At 42.3% G+C, this 16928-nt stretch overlaps 1 protein-coding gene across 1 annotated transcript; it reads right to left on the bottom strand.

Moving 5' to 3' along the window:
* Nucleotides 1-2709: 2709 nt before the first annotated feature.
* On the bottom strand, nt 2710-16692 carry CNOT11 (CCR4-NOT transcription complex subunit 11). Its single transcript, XM_075092688.1, has 7 exons — nt 16101-16692; nt 14844-15008; nt 10429-10581; nt 9646-9848; nt 8716-8918; nt 5717-5813; nt 2710-3059 (listed from the first exon to the last, which is right to left on the bottom strand). The coding sequence occupies exons 1-7, from the start codon at nt 16531-16533 to the stop codon at nt 2862-2864; spliced, it is 1452 nt and encodes a 483-aa protein (XP_074948789.1). The 5' UTR covers nt 16534-16692; the 3' UTR covers nt 2710-2861.
* Nucleotides 16693-16928: the final 236 nt, after the last annotated feature.

Below are 16928 nucleotides of genomic sequence, written 5' to 3' on the forward strand. Positions count from 1 at the left end.
GTAGCACAGCACAACTCAGGCTTACCTTCATGCTGGTGAAGACCCCTTCTCTATGTTGTTGAGTTTCCCCGATGTAACCAATAGGTTCACCTTGCCTGGCTGCTAGATGCCCACCCAGCTGCTCTCACTCCCCCTCCTTGATAGGACAGGGCACAAAACAAGATGATAAAACTCATGGGTCAAGATAAACAAGGAGGGCTGGGAACAGTGTGTAACATTTGGCTTCTGCTGTTCCTTCCCCATGCTGTTCCCCTGCTGCAGTGTGGGGCCCTTCCCATGGGCTTCAGTTCTTAAAGAACTGATGCAATGTGGATCCTCCATGGGGTACACAGAGTAACCACAGAGGTGCCACCAGCCAGCGCCTGCTTGGGTCTGGCACAGGGCAGCCCTGGCTGCACCTCAGAGGGGCTGCCCTGCAGCCCCCCCCCGCTACTGCAACCTTGTCACATAAGCCCAATAACCTAGGGAATGGGGGACACTTCCCTCCTAACAAGCAAGTAATGCAGAAGCATACAGTGAATGCAGTAACAAGTGTGAATGGTCTCATCAATGCACAGGGCTCTGAAATTAATGAGCTCTGCCTACTTCCCAAGTATAGAAACATATTACAATTTTCATCACAGGCACTTCTGTAAGACTGTTTCTTGGTATTTTTTTTCAATTACAGGACAAATGCAGGGACCAGGGATTAATGTATGTCAGTACAACTGAAGCACATACTGTGAAGAGCCAGAACAGATAAGCTTTTCCTATAACATCATTGTAGCAACCTACTCTTTTTTTTTTTTTTTTTTTTTTTTTGCAAGGCTTAAATTCTTCTGAAGTAATTCTGTAAGTCATAAGGCAGATTGCAATGCCTTGAAGCAGTGGTAATCAGTTTTCTGATGGCCCCACCTACTTTCTTATAAGCTGTAATACAAAGTTCCAAACAAAAATCTAAAACCTATATGAAGCATTTTATTAACTGTCTTTGAAGAGGGGTACTAGTGTGTAGAAGACAGTCAACTTGTACTTAAACTTTAATGGATTTGAAGCAGTAAGGTACAAATCCAGCAGCAAGTTAGGCTAGCTTGCGCACTAACACTGACTTAGAGCAAGTGTCTGGGGTGCTAGAAGGAATGTCTAGAATTGGAACAGACCTTAAATAAATGCTACTTTAGTTAGCCTAATTGCAGAATCACAGAACGGCAGGGGTTGGAAGGGACCTCTGGAGATCATCTCATCCAACCCCCCTGCTTGAGCCGGCACAACCAGAGCAGGGGGCACAGGAACACATCCAGGTGGGTTTTGAATGTCTCCAGGGAAGGAGACTCCACACCCTCCCTGGGCAGCCTGTGCCACTGCGCTGGCACCCTCACAGGGAAGTTGTTTTTCCTCATGTTGAGGTAGAACTTCCTCTGTTCCAACTTGTGCCCATTGCCCCTTGGCCTGTCGCTGGGCACTATTGAAAAGAGCCTAGTCCCATCATCCTGACACCCACCCTTCAGCTATTTATAGGTATTGATGAAATCCCCCCTCGGTCTTCTCTTGTCCAGACTGAACAAACCCAGGTCTCTCAGCCTTTCCTCATAAGGGAGGTGCTCCAGCCCCCTGATCATCTTTGTGGCTCTCCACTGGACTTGCTCAAGCAGTTCTGTGTCCTTCTTAAACTGGGGGGCCCAAAACTGGACCCAGTACTCCAAATGTGGTCTCAAATACATCTTAACTCTGGGAAGCTGTACAAGTCCAACTCCTAATAACTGGCAAACACTCCTCACAGGACTTCTTACCAAGAGATTATGCTGCATGAGGAGAGATCAATGGGATTTTTCAATCCAAGCAATTAAGCAACTTAAATTACTTGGAAAGAGGAAGCTAAAAGACATTCTTGACCTTGCAGTATTGACCTTACACTTCATAAAAGTGTGAGACACATGAAGATTTAAAACAGCTTTCATTTATCAAGCAGCATTAACTTGGAAGTAGCTAGCTTTTCAAGATGTTCTCCTTTTCAGTCTCAGGGCTTAAATAACAAACAGCAGCTATTCTACACTCGGCTTAAACTAATACTTTAGCAGACTCCTTACCCCAACACCTGGCATCATGACTACATGCTTTAAAAGGAAGAGGCTATTTTAATTTTGGTAGCCACAAAGCAGCTGCCTATGCAAGTTTTGAAGTGAGAAGCAGCTCAGGACTTGGATTTTTACAGAAGAAATGGGACCAACCATCTTTCATCAGTGAAAGATTCTTACAAGCATGAAATAGGTGTGGTACTTCAACTACTGATGGTGTAAGGCCAGCATCCTGGCAAAATTCAGTGATCTTGAAAAGAGAGAGTACTGCTCTGAGCCTACAGCACCCAACACTTCATATCTGCCACAGAACGATAAGCCTTTAGCTTTTTTTAGACATCAAGACAGACTTTCTTTCACTCACCAAGACCAGCATGCATCATTAGAAGCTGTATCCAGCTGCTAGAAGGTCTGACACAGTAAAGAAAGGGCAAACAGCAACTAAAGTTACTCACTTTGATACGACTTGACTTCTGGACACAGAGACAGTGAGTGCCAGATTAATACGTAAATTTGCTGTGAAATGGCAAGTATCACGTACATCCCCTCTGGAATTAGAGCCTGTAGGTCAGGATATGTGTGACATACAGAACTTAACCCAGAGTCAAAAACAGCAGAAGTGTAAAGTCTAACACATTTCACAAACTCAAGCATATGTATCAGAAAAAGCATTATTTATTGTTTAAATGAATAAAATGCTATTTATAGTGTATTACATAATTACTCCAGTGATTTAAGTTAAAAATATACAAGTAATTGGTATGGAACACTGGCAGAGTTTTTTTTTTGCCAGTGACACAGTGGTTTTTATTTTGATGTTTTTGTCTCTGATGGATTTTCCCCAGTGTCTAGCGTCTTCAGCAATCTGAAAAGGCCAGCTGCTTCTCGTATCCGACTGAACTCAATACAGAATGCTTGCACTTCTATAAACAAGTCCTGTACATTAATAATTTTGTTTCTGATTAGAGACTGAAGAAAGACACAAACAAGACGTACCAGGCGGTTCTGAAACAGAAGAGAGATGGTTTCATAAACCAAATAAATGTTTGCAACCAAGTCAGTGAAAGGACTGTTGACCCTCAGCAGTACAACTGACGCAATTCCAGGAGCAATCAGCTTCAGCAGTAATCTTGTTCCCAAGCTTTGTACATGCTGCCCCTATTCTCCACCTCTCATACTACTACTGTGTTTAAAAAATGGACTCTGTTTTATGGTACTTTACTTCTTGATACAGGAGCTTTCTCAAGATTAGTCCCACACACAAGTGGAACGCCAGATCTACACATGCACGGTACTTAATTTCTTTACTCAGAGAGAAGGGATCATAGCCCAAGATGGTATCATCACTAGGGTCACCCCTCCCACTTAGTCTTATTTTCTTTCATAAAGAAAAATGAACAAGGTTCACATCTCAGAATTCCCCATCACCACATGATTAAGGCACTCCAGGTGGGAAGTAACAGCGGCAGAACTGATCCCAAACTTGCCTTGTGGGAAGAGGTCTATTGCTGACTTAACACATGACCCTCTTGCTCTATTTTAGAAGGAAAGGCAGTACCAGGGACACCTAATCCAAGAAGACACTTCAGAGCTCATGGCTGCAAGCTGTGATTTTCCACCTGCTCCAGTGAAAACATGGGATCTGGGAAGCACTTCTCCTTCCTAAGGTCTGCTTAGGTAACACCCGGTAGAGCACACTGGGAGCTGGGGAGTGGAGATCTAGGAATTGGCACCTACAATTTGTCACACGCAGATCCAGTCACTATCTATCTGCTTTATCCTTTTTTCCTCAAGGACAAAATCAGATCTTTATCATTGAAGTGGTCTCATAGTTCACATTGTGAGAAAGAGTTGAACCCAAACCTTTCTCTAAAAGCAACTATATACATTAACAATGTTTATCAGAACTGAGAGGACTTGATAGGCTAAGTGTCCAAAGTATTTCAGAATATTTTACACTGAAAAGAAGCTACCAACTATTTTTACAGGAACTGAGCTTACTACTGCAAAGTTTGCTACCTACACCAAGAGAATTCAGAAACTGAACATGTTATTTGCTTCACTACCATCAAAAGGCATCACGTTTTCTCTGCAACACAAATTAAGTTGCAAGAGTAATAATTGAGGAACATGAAACTCAGAACAAAAGTACAAATGCAAGATGCTGGCTGACTCCCAGTCTCTGAGGATCACGCCTTGTTCACTTCCAATAGGAGTGTTTTTGTGCCATGCTTTTCAGACAAAACATCTTGTGTCTCAGCTGCTGTGAGGCCTCGTACGCAGTATTAACAAATGTTAGACCTCACACACTTCGCATACTACTTGGTGACCAGTATGCGTTCCTTGACACTGTTCCTTTTTGTCCCGTGTGCCTGAAGCACAGCTGCTATATACTCTCAGCGGCCCCTCCAAGCACTGTGTCCCACTTGTGGGCGTATTCTCAGCTGCAGCCCAGGTCTGCTGCTGTTTTCCGATTCTGAACCAAATGCAGTAGGCACAGCTATTCAGCAGGTCACAGATCAAGCCACCCATATGTGTATCTGACAGTCCCAAAGCAGAGAACCATCAGCAGTCACCACAAGATAACAAATGATTAGTCATCATTGGGAAGGGTAGTGAGAATGAGACTGGGGGGATGGGGTTTGCCGTTATCTAAAACCACATAGCACCCACGTCCTGTGTACTGCACACAGTTTTCGTCTCTGCAGCTTAAAGATATAGTAGAGGTAGAGAAGGCACTAGAGGAGGACACCAAAAAAAGCTGAACGAAAAGGAACGGCTGCCTTGTTGCAAGAGACCAAAGGGGCTGCAGTTCTTCAGTACTGAGACGAAAAAGCTGAGGCAGGACTTGGTCAAGATTCACAAAGCCTTGGGTAAACTGAACACAGAACTGTTTTTCACCAATGACATCCAAGAAAACAAGTTCTACTGGGCACTTGGTGAAACCAACAGATCTGTTTAGGATAAAAGGGAGTATCTCGCACAGTATATAGACAACCTTGTGTGCCAAAGGTGTGGAAGCCTCCCTGGGGTTTAAAGATCCCTGAAGTGGCTACAATTTGCATGCTGGTACTGAGGAAGTATGACAGGCTTGGGAAGCAGGGAGTATGGTGTTAGGACAGCAGAAAACCAAGTTTTTAGGTCTTTGAGTAGATCTGCAAGCTGTCATAGGTGGGTAATAATCATGATTCAAGGGCAAAACTTCCACACAAGTTTTTTAACATCATCTCGAAGGTCTGGAAGTAGTGGGCACACTTGTACAGAAAAGAAACTTGAAGCTTAAAACTAAGCAGAAGGCAAACAACTAATGCTGGGGGTGAAGAAAAGGCACACCAAGTGACAGATACACCTTCTGCATGTAAGGACCTGAGCCACATAAAACCGCAGCTTTGTCAGGGAGAAGTGTATTATGTCTACAGAAAAACAGGGAACAGTAATTACCTGTGAAGTCTCATAAGAAGGTGAAGAAACATCTGTTAAACACTATAAAGAACTGCAGAGTGTGTTAGGGCAGAAAGATAAACAAAAACAATGTACCTTTGAAATAAAGCAACAGTAAGACAAAAATAACATAATGCCACCAGCCGTACAAAATCTCAGCACATATTACACAAAACAATACATGGGGCCCTTTTCTCTAATCAATTTACTGTAGTACTCACCTGCATATATTTGTCTTTAATCTGTTCACAGGTGGAGATACAATTGGAGATATAAAGATGAATAAATTCAGGTGGGAGATCAACTGCAGTAGTAAGCCTGTTCAAATTAAAAATATCCAGTGGTTTATGAAGCCATAAATCCAGCGATTCCACTGCAAAATGGATGAGTTAGGCCTGTGACATTAGTTTATTCCCAGTCACGTCATACAGAGCTGATTTCTGACAGCTTCCATAGATATATTTCTAATCATTTCAATTTCTTCATTAGGAGCCCAAAACTTTTTTCACTCTGACACAGTACAGAAGCTGAGTTAGACTGGTTTCTAGTATATTTGACATGCCCACAAACATTTGCTCTATTATACAAACGGCCAATGATGCGAGTTTCCAATTTACGATGAAGCTCCCAAGCTGTCCGAGTACCAAGATTCTTCAGCAATAGCACTGCAATACAATTTTGCATATTCATATTTGAATTTCAGTTAATGAATCTAGATGCTGAACTCCTTAAGTATACAACCGGAATAACTCCTTTGTAATGGCGAAAGATCAGTTTCCTTAGTTCCTTCAGATCCAAGTTTTAGTCCTAGGAACTGAAACAGTATGAATTATCTATAGGCCAAATAAGAGACCCTGACTAGCTGAAAGTGTTAACCGGAGATTAAAGATGCGCAATAATCTCAGACACGTCTTACTACAGAAGAACTGGAGAACTACTGCAAAGAACTGTATTAGTGTATTTTTAAGGGTTAACAGCAAAGCACACCTATTTGTAGTTTAGCAATACTGACTACTGAAGTATTTGAGCAGTCACTGTTTCTTAGTTGAAGAAGCAATACAGCTCTCAAGATATCATACGCTAAATGTAGAACTGCCATAAAGTTACACAGAATTTAACCAGTGTAACTCTAATCACAGTCCTATCTCAAGTAGTGAAGGGGGGAGGGAGCAATAGGGAAAGCAGTGCATGTTTGAGATTTCCACTTCAAGTTTTTGTCTTATTTCACTTAAAAATCGGTGTTGCCTTGTTTGCACTGACCATCGTTTTGCAGTTTGAGAAAAGTTGTTCCTATGGTAGTTACGCTGTGGGAGAACCAGCATGCCTGACTGGTCGTGTAGCTACCCCAGACAGGAGTAAAAGCTCTTTTCTTACCACTATTTCTCCATGTTGTGATCACTAGCCCAACTTCAGAGCAATAACTGCTCTCAGTCTGCACCAGTAGGGAGGGCTTTATTTCAGAAATTTTTCTGTCCTCAAAGGTGCAATTCAACTCTGCTGCAGAGAGACTGCTGAACGAGGCTGATTTGGCAGTTCACATTCAGTAATTGCCAAGAAATCAGAGAAACTAAGTGGGAGTTGTACGTCTGTAGGTTGTGGGGATTAGCTGTCTGACAAGTTTTCCCACTGAAGGGGCTAGCATTCTGTTAAGAAAATGGGTTGCACCTATATGCAGAGGTTATTCCCAATGAAGAAAGGGCATGACCGTAAAGCAGAACGGCTATTTAACAATGCCACCTTTTGTTCACTTAAGCAGCATCAAGAATGTGAGTTGTGATTAAGCAGATCAGCTGTGTGGCATTAACTTTTTGCGGAGGATTCTCACAGTAACTGCCCTTTGTCCCACTGTAGTCTTCTATCTTCCACACAAGCATACCTCAAAAGGGATCAAAATTAACATTTCCAGATGTCCTAATAGCACACAACTGCTACCTCAGCTGAAAGAGAAGAAAGAAGCTAGAGATCAGGCTAATTTTTAAGATATGAGAATGTGAATTCTTCACCAGGAACGACTAGATTGTGACCCATTAGATGGAGTGACAGTCACTACAGTGACAAAACCATGCACATCCAGTAACTGGTCATTTTGCAAGTCAGTAACTATACTTGCAGCTTCCTGGGACGTAGGACATACTTGCTAGTGACATTTATCTATTAACCAGGAACCTGATGTCTGAATAAGACTTTAGACATGCTATAGATTGCAGTGACAGGCTCCCTTAAGGGGTAACTCTCTTAAATACTGTTTTGAGCTGAACATATCAAACAGCTCAATAAAATGATGCTCTAGTAACTATCAACTCCAGGTGAAGTTATCCACAACACAGTATGTGTTTCCCCGTTCTTTTCAAAGTAGAAACACTTTGCTATTATTAAAGAGTAACAGAGAGTTTCCTTTGAATGAGCCTCTCCATTCTTGGAGCAGGGACTGAAAGATTAACTAGCATAGCACCTGTGCAAGAAACGTGCTTCTTACCATACCTAATATGGTAAAATATGGTATGCTATAATTAGTATAAAATAATTTTAATTAAAAATATTTATTATATAAAATCACAAATATACTATATATGCCTCCACATCTTTCTGTTGGGAAGCTGTGGGGTGTTTTGCCCCTTCAGTTGCAGTCTTGCTACTGCTAATAGGAAGCTGTTAACATTACAGTAATATTTTAAAATAGCACTGCTGCAAAAACGAACTTTAAAATTGGCAGCGTTCTCTGAACTTAGCACTGAAGATGTTTAAGAGGTTCAATTCTTTATTACCAACCCACAGCTAACTTTACAAACTTAGTCTGGACTAAAATAAGAGGTTTTTTCTTTCACCACAGGCACCACCAATAAGGAACTACACAAAAAGCAAGTCAAGCCTTTATGAAAGAAACAGACTTTGACAGTCCGGTAGTTGTAAAAAGCAACGAATCCACATCACTCTCTTCATCTGCAGCATTAATCAGAGTACACTAAGTCCTATTATTAAAGGAGTATTAAAAAAACCAAAACCACACAAACAGCATAGAGAAACTGAAAAGGGAATGATAGTTTGATACTCCTCCCTCCCGTTATCTGACTAGTCATTTCTTCAATACCTGTTACTTTTGGTAGTCTTTAGAATGCATCCAAATGCAGCCCTGTGGCCAGCCTCACAATCACTTAATAACTGTTCAGTTATTTATTTTACATACTTAAGGAAACGTCCTTAGATTTAAGATAGGACTCACCGATTTACAACTTCCATTGAGTGTAAAGACATGTCCATGTTGACCAAGACAGAAAAATACTCTGTTATCTGACTAGACTGCATCAGTTTCAGCAACATTTCTATAGCTACTAAAGGATTGTTTTCAACCAGGTCTGGCAATTTGGCAGGAGTGAGACCAATATGGTAAACAAGCTTGGGGTCCTTTTCCAGTTCTCCAAGGAGCTGTAAAGAAAAAAAAATTCCGGTTTTTTTTTAACTATTCAAATTACTGCTTAAAGAAACTGCTATAATACATCTCAGCTACAGGAGAATGATAACCCTTTAGATTTGGGCATCTCTATTGAAAGATACTGGAGGTATACTTCAAAATTTCCATGTCAGGCATTTAGTAGTCTGTCATCAGTGGGTGGCAAAGGAGGGAGGGAAAAAAAACACATGAAAAGTTTCAGCCTTCTTTAGTTTCCTGTCCAGCAGAAAGAAACCTCCATTTCAAGTTCATTGTTCTCAGAAAACGTTCTGCAAATACAGGATATTTTATAGTCCTGGTATAAATGACTATCAAAAAAGCTGAAATCAGGGGTAATACTATAAAATGGGGAGGGGGCAGGGAATTGAACAGTGTTGGCATTTCTGAAATACATACTTATCAAAAGCTTCCACAGAAGCACGAACAACTTTGTTATATGAAGATTTTTCCATGCAGAAAAATATTGGTGCCGCTTATTGATCAACTGTAACTATGTCTAGTTAATGCTATGAAATTCCAAGGTTTTTTCCTTATTCATATAAAGCCAATCCAAAACTCTTAGGTGTTTACAATTTAGAGTCTTTGGAGTTCCCTGAATCCAAACACAGATCAATAAAAGTGATCCAAGTTTTCTAAAATACATGAGTTAATAGACAGCTTTTTACAAAAATCATTCTAGACAGAAAAGTGCATGATACTTACCTGTGTTTGCTGGGGGGAAGTCAAGGGGCTTTTAAAAGCTTTTGCCATGATTCTTTTTATCTCAACTCCCGTGCTGTTCTTAACACACATTGACTTATCCCACTGAATTGTGTGATCTGGCTCTATTGGATTTAACCATGCCAATTCATCATCACATATGTGGAGCGGAGGAGGCGGTCGAATAAACTCTGGTCGAAAGTGACCTGAAATGGCAACAATGTGAAACTGTTTCTAGGCTTCAGGTACTCCGTTTTACACCAGTGAAAAAAGGAAAACCCCCAAAGCCCCCATTTCTTTAAGATATTGTAACACTGAGAACAGCATTACAATCTCATTTGCCTCCCAGAAAAACATTTATTTATGACATTTAGTGATGCTGTTATATCAGCCTGTTTCTCCTCTTGATTCAGATCACTACATTATTGATCCTACGGTCTTTTCTCCTTCCACAGTAACTGCTTCCTTGGAAGGCGTTAGCTGTCAATACAGATCTTAGTGTAGGAGACTAAGATCTAAGGGACATCAGACCCATTGTTTTAGCCAACAGATGACACAGGTAACATCCTGAAGACAGGCTCCAGATTTTTAGAAGTCTGGAAATGTGGTGAACACTACAGATTCTGATCCAGAGAGAGCCTGACACAGTTTTGCACTGTTTTGTTCATCTTCATTCCCATTTCATACCATGGAAATACCTCTGAATTACATTACATTTCACCTGGAGAAGCATAACAATATAGCATGCCATGAGTTACAGAAACAAAGATGTGAAAATGCACATACTTTCTATAGGAGGTTTTGGTCCACTCACTAAGGCTTCTGTGATCTGGGAGGCAACAGAGCTGTCAAAACCAGAGTTGGAAGAATCTGGGTCAGGATCGCTGAGAATGCTGGGGAAGCTGGCCTTGCTCTGCGTTGGCAGCTCGGACTGACGTTCTGAAAGAAGGCCAGTCCATAATATTAAAGCATAAAATTGAAACAGAGATGCCTGGAATACTAAAAGTAGTAAGAAACAAGCAGCTTTAGAGAAGAGCTAGCTTAAGAAAAAAACAACCACAAAAACCACAGAAAACATCAACATGAAATTTAGTACCGTGTCAGGCAGCTGGTATTCAGAGTGCCAGCTAATAGGTGAGTGACGGAGGTATGCAGCAAAGAAGAAATAGAAATTAATCTGAAGCATAGCCTTGGCTTTAGAGAAGGAACGTAACCAATGTAATCTGCACCTAAAGGAACATTAGCAGGTTCACATGGTACTCCTGAAAGAGTTCACACGCTATATCTAGTTTTGCAATCACTTCTTCTCAGAGCAGGGAATTAAAATATCATCTCAGATATATTTACAGGCTCCACAATGATAATGGTCATACTAAACCTGAAGTCAGCTATTCAAATTTATCCAACACATTTCAGTGGCATCGCGTAAGCTACTTTTGCATTTGCCGTCAAGCTACAGCAAGTGCTTGTGTGGAACAAGATGGAGTTTAGTTGTTATGTGATTCTACATACATCATCATTAAAGCAAACCAAAGAGGAGCTGAAAGCATCCCTCCTCTAAAGACCAAATTACAAACCATGTTACATAAGACAAGTTACATAAAAATAGTATTACATTCAGTATATACAGCTGAAGACTTGAAGACTATGGGGCTCAAAACTCTGTCAGATTTTTAGGTGTTCTCCTGTCACAATCTATCACTCTCCTGTATCTGAAGACTTAACGGCTCATCTTTGATATCTTCTGTGTTATTTTGAGAGATCATGTTTTCCATTGCTTTGGCAAAAAAAAGCGCAACAAACCCCAGCAGACAAAAACCAGAAAAAACCAACTACATCCTCCCCACCCTCCACAGAGGGGGCATTAAGCAGCAGATTAAGCCTTAAGTAACCTGAAGTCCAAAATCGCTGGTACCACACAAGGAATCCCTTAAAAAAAAGTTCCATGTGAAAATAAACACCACTTCTTTTCCCAACTATTTAAGTGTAGTGCTGTCAGATTTAGTGTACCGTTCCTGTCACTTCTAAGCAAAGTGCGCTTGCTCCTTTCTGCGCAACCATGTTGGCCCTTCCCTGCTTCCCATGTATATGAAGCATTTCATATGACTCCAACCAAATCCATGAGAGATGCTGAAACTGAGAGTGACAAAAAGATCATCAAAACAAAGCACCACCCTTTGCTAATTTCTTTTTTGACTTTCTGTCCTACTTTATCCAATTATTTCACATCATGCAAACATCTGCACGTATTCCCCACTGAAGCAGCACAGCAGGGTGTGTTCTTCTGTTAAAGGCAACAACTAGCATACCTTTCACTTATTTAAAAAAAAAAAAAAACACAAACCAATTTTAAAGTCAAAGTCTAAATGAGCTGGTTTATAAAACATGTCTTCTACTTCAAACTATTTCGAACTCCAGCTTGTGAGTACTTTCACTTAGGCACTGAACAGACAGGCTGATTTAACAAATGAAGTTCTACAAAAAAAAATTATATTGGGTGTCTTTTTTCAGTCCATCGGTCAGTAAGTCACCGATTTGTTTGTATCCTCATAATCTCAAATGATTAGCTATGCTTAATTAGAAATAAGAGTTTAAGATACAGTCCTTCAATTCACTGATTTTGGAAGCCTCTGTGAGGCCTCAGTTATACGCATTGAAGCTCAAAAGCTCACCCTCACTGCTTTAAGAAATAGGGCTGGATCAACAGTTTCAGGTAAGCAAAAGCAAGAATTAGAACACTGATTTAAAAGGAAAGAATACAGCATCTTGAACTTAAATGTTTAAATTAAAAAAAATCTGCAAACAAATCACTTAGGTTCTCTTATGGAGCTATGTTGTTTCTTTTTACAGGTAAAAAAAACTTTCTTTGATTCTTAAAGGAAAGCTCTACAATGTATTACTAACTTAACCTTAATACAGGTCAATTACTCTTAGATCAAATAAGGGTTAGCAGACAAACAGTTACAAGCACTTTGGCAGAAGACCCATTCCTGCAACTAGGAGAAAGTGACATTTTTGATACAGTAACACACCAGATCAACCAAACCAAATTATAGGGGGAGACCAAGGCTCGAATGAACATTCTGTAGACCAAACGGAAAAGGGAACAATGCAAGTTTTAATGCTAATTCCCAAGATGCTCTATTCCAACACTGTACTTTTTTGGAGGGGAGGAAACCCTAAAAACAAAAAGAATAATCAAAACTAGAAACCCCCACCATACAGCTGCAAGTGAACTGTCACAATGACAGAACACAAGCCAAGTTTTGGGGTTTTTTTTTTGTAAAGGGAGGGAAAAATAAAAACATTAGATTAGATATGCTGATTGAAAAAAAATAATGCTTTCTAAATAATTGAAGTTGATTTTGCAGGTATATTCTAAAGCAAGCCAAAATCATCCTGCTCTAAATAGCCCTGAATTCATCTCAGGGACCACAATTTTGAAAGGCCACCAAGCCTTACAACTGTTCTGTTCTGTGAAATGTGGGGGGAAAGGGTGTAAAGGCAACACCTCAAACATCGTATCTAAGCACCTTAATATGAGTATTTATGCACTGTCAGCAGCACAGCTTCATCCAGCATATTGAATCATTAGGAGCATACTGAAGACTTCCAAAAAACTCACAGACCTTCCAAAATATGACAAATAGACAGCCAAGGAGCATGCAATATTAAAACGAGCAAAAGATTTATCTTTTAAGAAAATGAAGAGAAAGCAGACATTTATTCTGGGGAGCTACAGCAAGAAGCCCGAGAAAGATATCATGAAGCTTTTTCCGATGCAGCTTGTTTTGTTACATAACTCCTAAAACTGCTCATAAGCCGTTAATTATGCATGTTCACTGTATTATGTAAATAATGATACAAGTACATCTTAAAGGGCTTAATTTTGCAAAGCCCCATTAATGACTTTGTACTGTACTTTAAGCCATCAGTATCTTCTGTTTTCAAAAGGGCAAATTGAAATGCATGGCCCAGAGTACCCACCCATATAACTACCATTTTGAGGTTCCCTACGCGTTTCATTTTTAATGAGAACAAGCGATTCACAAAGCAAACACAGTACCAAGGGGAAAACAAATAGAAACAAATGAAAAAGCTCCAGGCTTCTTTAAGGCATCACATACACCTAATACTAAAAAAAAAATAAATCACAAGTTACCTGAATTTCACAAAATCTGGATGCACTGAATTATTCTAGAAAATACAGACAGGATGAACAGAACAGGAACCAGAAAGGTTTGTCTCCCCCATGGTGGTATGCAAGGGTAATTCAATTTTCACTTTCAAAAGATCCCATGGTCTGGAGATAGTAGCTGAGGGCACCAGAGTACCTTTGTACACTGGGAACAAGGGACAGTATACCACAGCAAAACAAGCCAATGTTGGATTCTACAGAAAAAATAATGATACCAAGACACAACTGCAGGAGGGAAAAAGCCTAGTTAGTGCCTGACCTCAGAGCAATAAACCACATTGTACAGATATAGAAGTGGGATGGTCAGTTTTCAAGCAAGCAAGTCCATTTGCACGTACCTAGGAAAAAGCCTGCTATTTTTTGGTGTTCAAACTGACTCCTTGTTCCCAACATTTTGTATTTCAGAATAGCTCCAGATGTGACTCAGTCAATGTGATCAGAACAATCATGTTCCTTTTCTCCTGTCAAACAATAAGCATCACATTGCTTTTCTTTTCAATCTAGTAAAAGACTGCCTTCCCACTCTTGAGCTAACACTCTAAGCTCTGACTTCATTTTATAAAACTGATGCTATAATTTTAGTAACTAATTTGCCAGGTGCAGTTGAAGTACCAGTATATGACAGTGTAATAGCTGTGGTGGTTCTCTCATACCAGAAATACTGCAGAGTGAAAAGGGGTGAAAACAAACAAACAAAAAATCATCCCAAAAAAGGTCCCACAAAGCTTAAGACAAAAATCTTCCTATGCTTGCAAAATGTTCTAATGTTTAAGGCAGTGACATAAGTGCTTAAAAAGCTGTTTGTTAAGTATGATAAAACAGTTAAGGCGCAATCTCTGCTTTAAGTTTCTCTATGTGCTTGAATGTGGACTTGAAGACCCTAAAGCACAGTTCAACCTTTTTCATATTTAGGATGGACACAAGTGTTTCTCAAGTAACTCGTAGCCACATTACAATTAGCATTTCCATTCATAATCGATCCACAGCCACAAATCTTCCCTACCTGCTAACGCCAGCTGAAGCCCACTTATGTCCACAGTCTGGGCCATGTTCCCCACGTCCATTGAAGCAATCTGCCGTGGAGTCTTCTTGAACAGTTCTCTAGGGGGGGCCAACATCAGCTGAGAAAGAAAGAACTTTTCTGGAGGAGTTATGGGCGGTAAGAAGCCTGCGAAGACACAATGAAAAACAACTCCCAATTTTTAAGGCAGTAGCATTAATTGTTTTTATATGATTCACGTGGAACAAGTAAAAATAAAATGCAAACTAACATGTTATTTGTGGCAAGACCAGTGCAACTGAAGAGTCTTTGTGAGGAGGTGCAATAGTGCTATGTACTCAGCTCCTAAAGCGATGCAAAATACAACATTATACTGATCGGTATCAGGCACCTTGACATGCAATGCCTGATGCTAAACCAGTTGGAGTGCGTTTTTTTACGTGCTTTCTAATTCAGACAACTAGTGAGTGGTCATTAAACATGACCAGACTTTGCAATTCATACTGTAAGTTACAGCAGTAATTTTTTTAGAAACCGAATTACCCCTCGCTGCCATGCTTGAGGTTACTGCAATGGGAAAGTGTTTCATGTACTTCTTTAAGAGGTTCGTTTCACAGCTTTAACACTGTCCAATGCCTCCCATGACCTCCAGCTTTTTGCAACAGCTTTCTTCCAACATCCCCTCCCACCCCCTGCCATGGTCCAACCTATGTAGCACCAAGCTCAGAGACGCTTGCCATGGAGAAGGAAAAAAAAAAAAACAAAACACCCCGCTTTTTTCCCAAACCAGGCAAGCACAAAGCCACCCGCAGTAAAACGAAGGGGAGATAAAAGCCAGGTACATTTGAGTCATGAGTTATTAATACCAGATACAATACATAAGAGCTGGCATGGCTGCTTCAAATCTGGGCTGCCAAACTCCAGCAAAAGTCTCATTACCAAATAACTGAAAAACAAAGCTTTGCCATCTTTTCCTCTTTCTCCGAGGTCAGCCCCTCGGCACCAGCACACCAGCCTCCCCGGAGGGTACAGGTTTGGTGCGTGGTTGTATTTGCACGGGATTTCAGCAGAAGGGGAACCGTCTGACCACAGGTCAGGGCACACGCGTGGAGTTGCGCCAGCGTGCAGCCATCCGGCCCAGCACGGTGCCTACCGCTGGACTCGTGGAAAGGAAAATAATCGCCCTTTTCAATACAACTTCATACCTGTATTAACTTAACGCACGTAACTATAAAGGTTACTGAATAGCTGCATATAGACCTGAGAGCGGGGTGCGCTCCGCCTCGTCGCCGCCGCGCTCGGGGGCCGGGTTGAGGAGGTGGGCGAAGACGGCGGCGAAGGGGTTGGCGGCCAGGGGCTCGGTGCGGTACATCTCCCACAGGAGATAGAGGGCGGTGAGGCGCTGGGCCGGGCTGGGCAGCAGGTCGGGCTGCTGCAGCAGCAGAACGAGGACGGAGCCCAGGCGGAAGTGCTCGGCCTTCCCGAAGTAGTGGTGGAAAGCGCTGGAGAGGCCCTCGAAGGTGCTGCCGCCCGCCTCCTCCGACACGATGCTCAGCAGGCTCGACAGCTCCTTCGGCGACAGGCTCATCCTGCCGCCCGGCGGCCCGCCGCCGCCCGCCGCCGCTCCGCCCGACTCGCCCGTCTCCGCTCCCACCTGAGTGCCGGGCGCCGGGCTCCCCCCGCCCCCGGGCATCCGACACCGCCCGCCGCCGCCACCGCCGCCGCCGCCACCGCCTCCCGCTCCGGCCCCACCGCTCCCCGCTGCTGTAACGCCGTGCTCGCGCTGGCAGCGCTTTACGGCGGGGCCGTAAGGCGACGAGACGTTCCGGCTCGGCAACGGGGAGGCGCGCACGCGATTGGCCGCACCGGAGAGGGGAAGGGGGACGGGTTAGAGAGCCGCGGTCCGTCCACACACACACACATTATCTCCCCTCGGACTCCCTGGAGGAACGGGATTGGCCCGAGCTGCCCGGCGGGGGCGGGGCGGGCGCGAGCGATTGGCTGCCGCTGCCGCCGGGCGGCTGCGCGCGCTCCCGTGGGGCGGGGAGGGGCGGGGTGGGGGCGCGGCAGCCGTTGGGGCCGGTAGGG

This window comes from Phalacrocorax aristotelis, chromosome 1 (genome assembly GCF_949628215.1).
Source record: "Phalacrocorax aristotelis chromosome 1, bGulAri2.1, whole genome shotgun sequence".
Taxonomy (NCBI): Eukaryota; Metazoa; Chordata; class Aves; order Suliformes; family Phalacrocoracidae; genus Phalacrocorax; species Phalacrocorax aristotelis.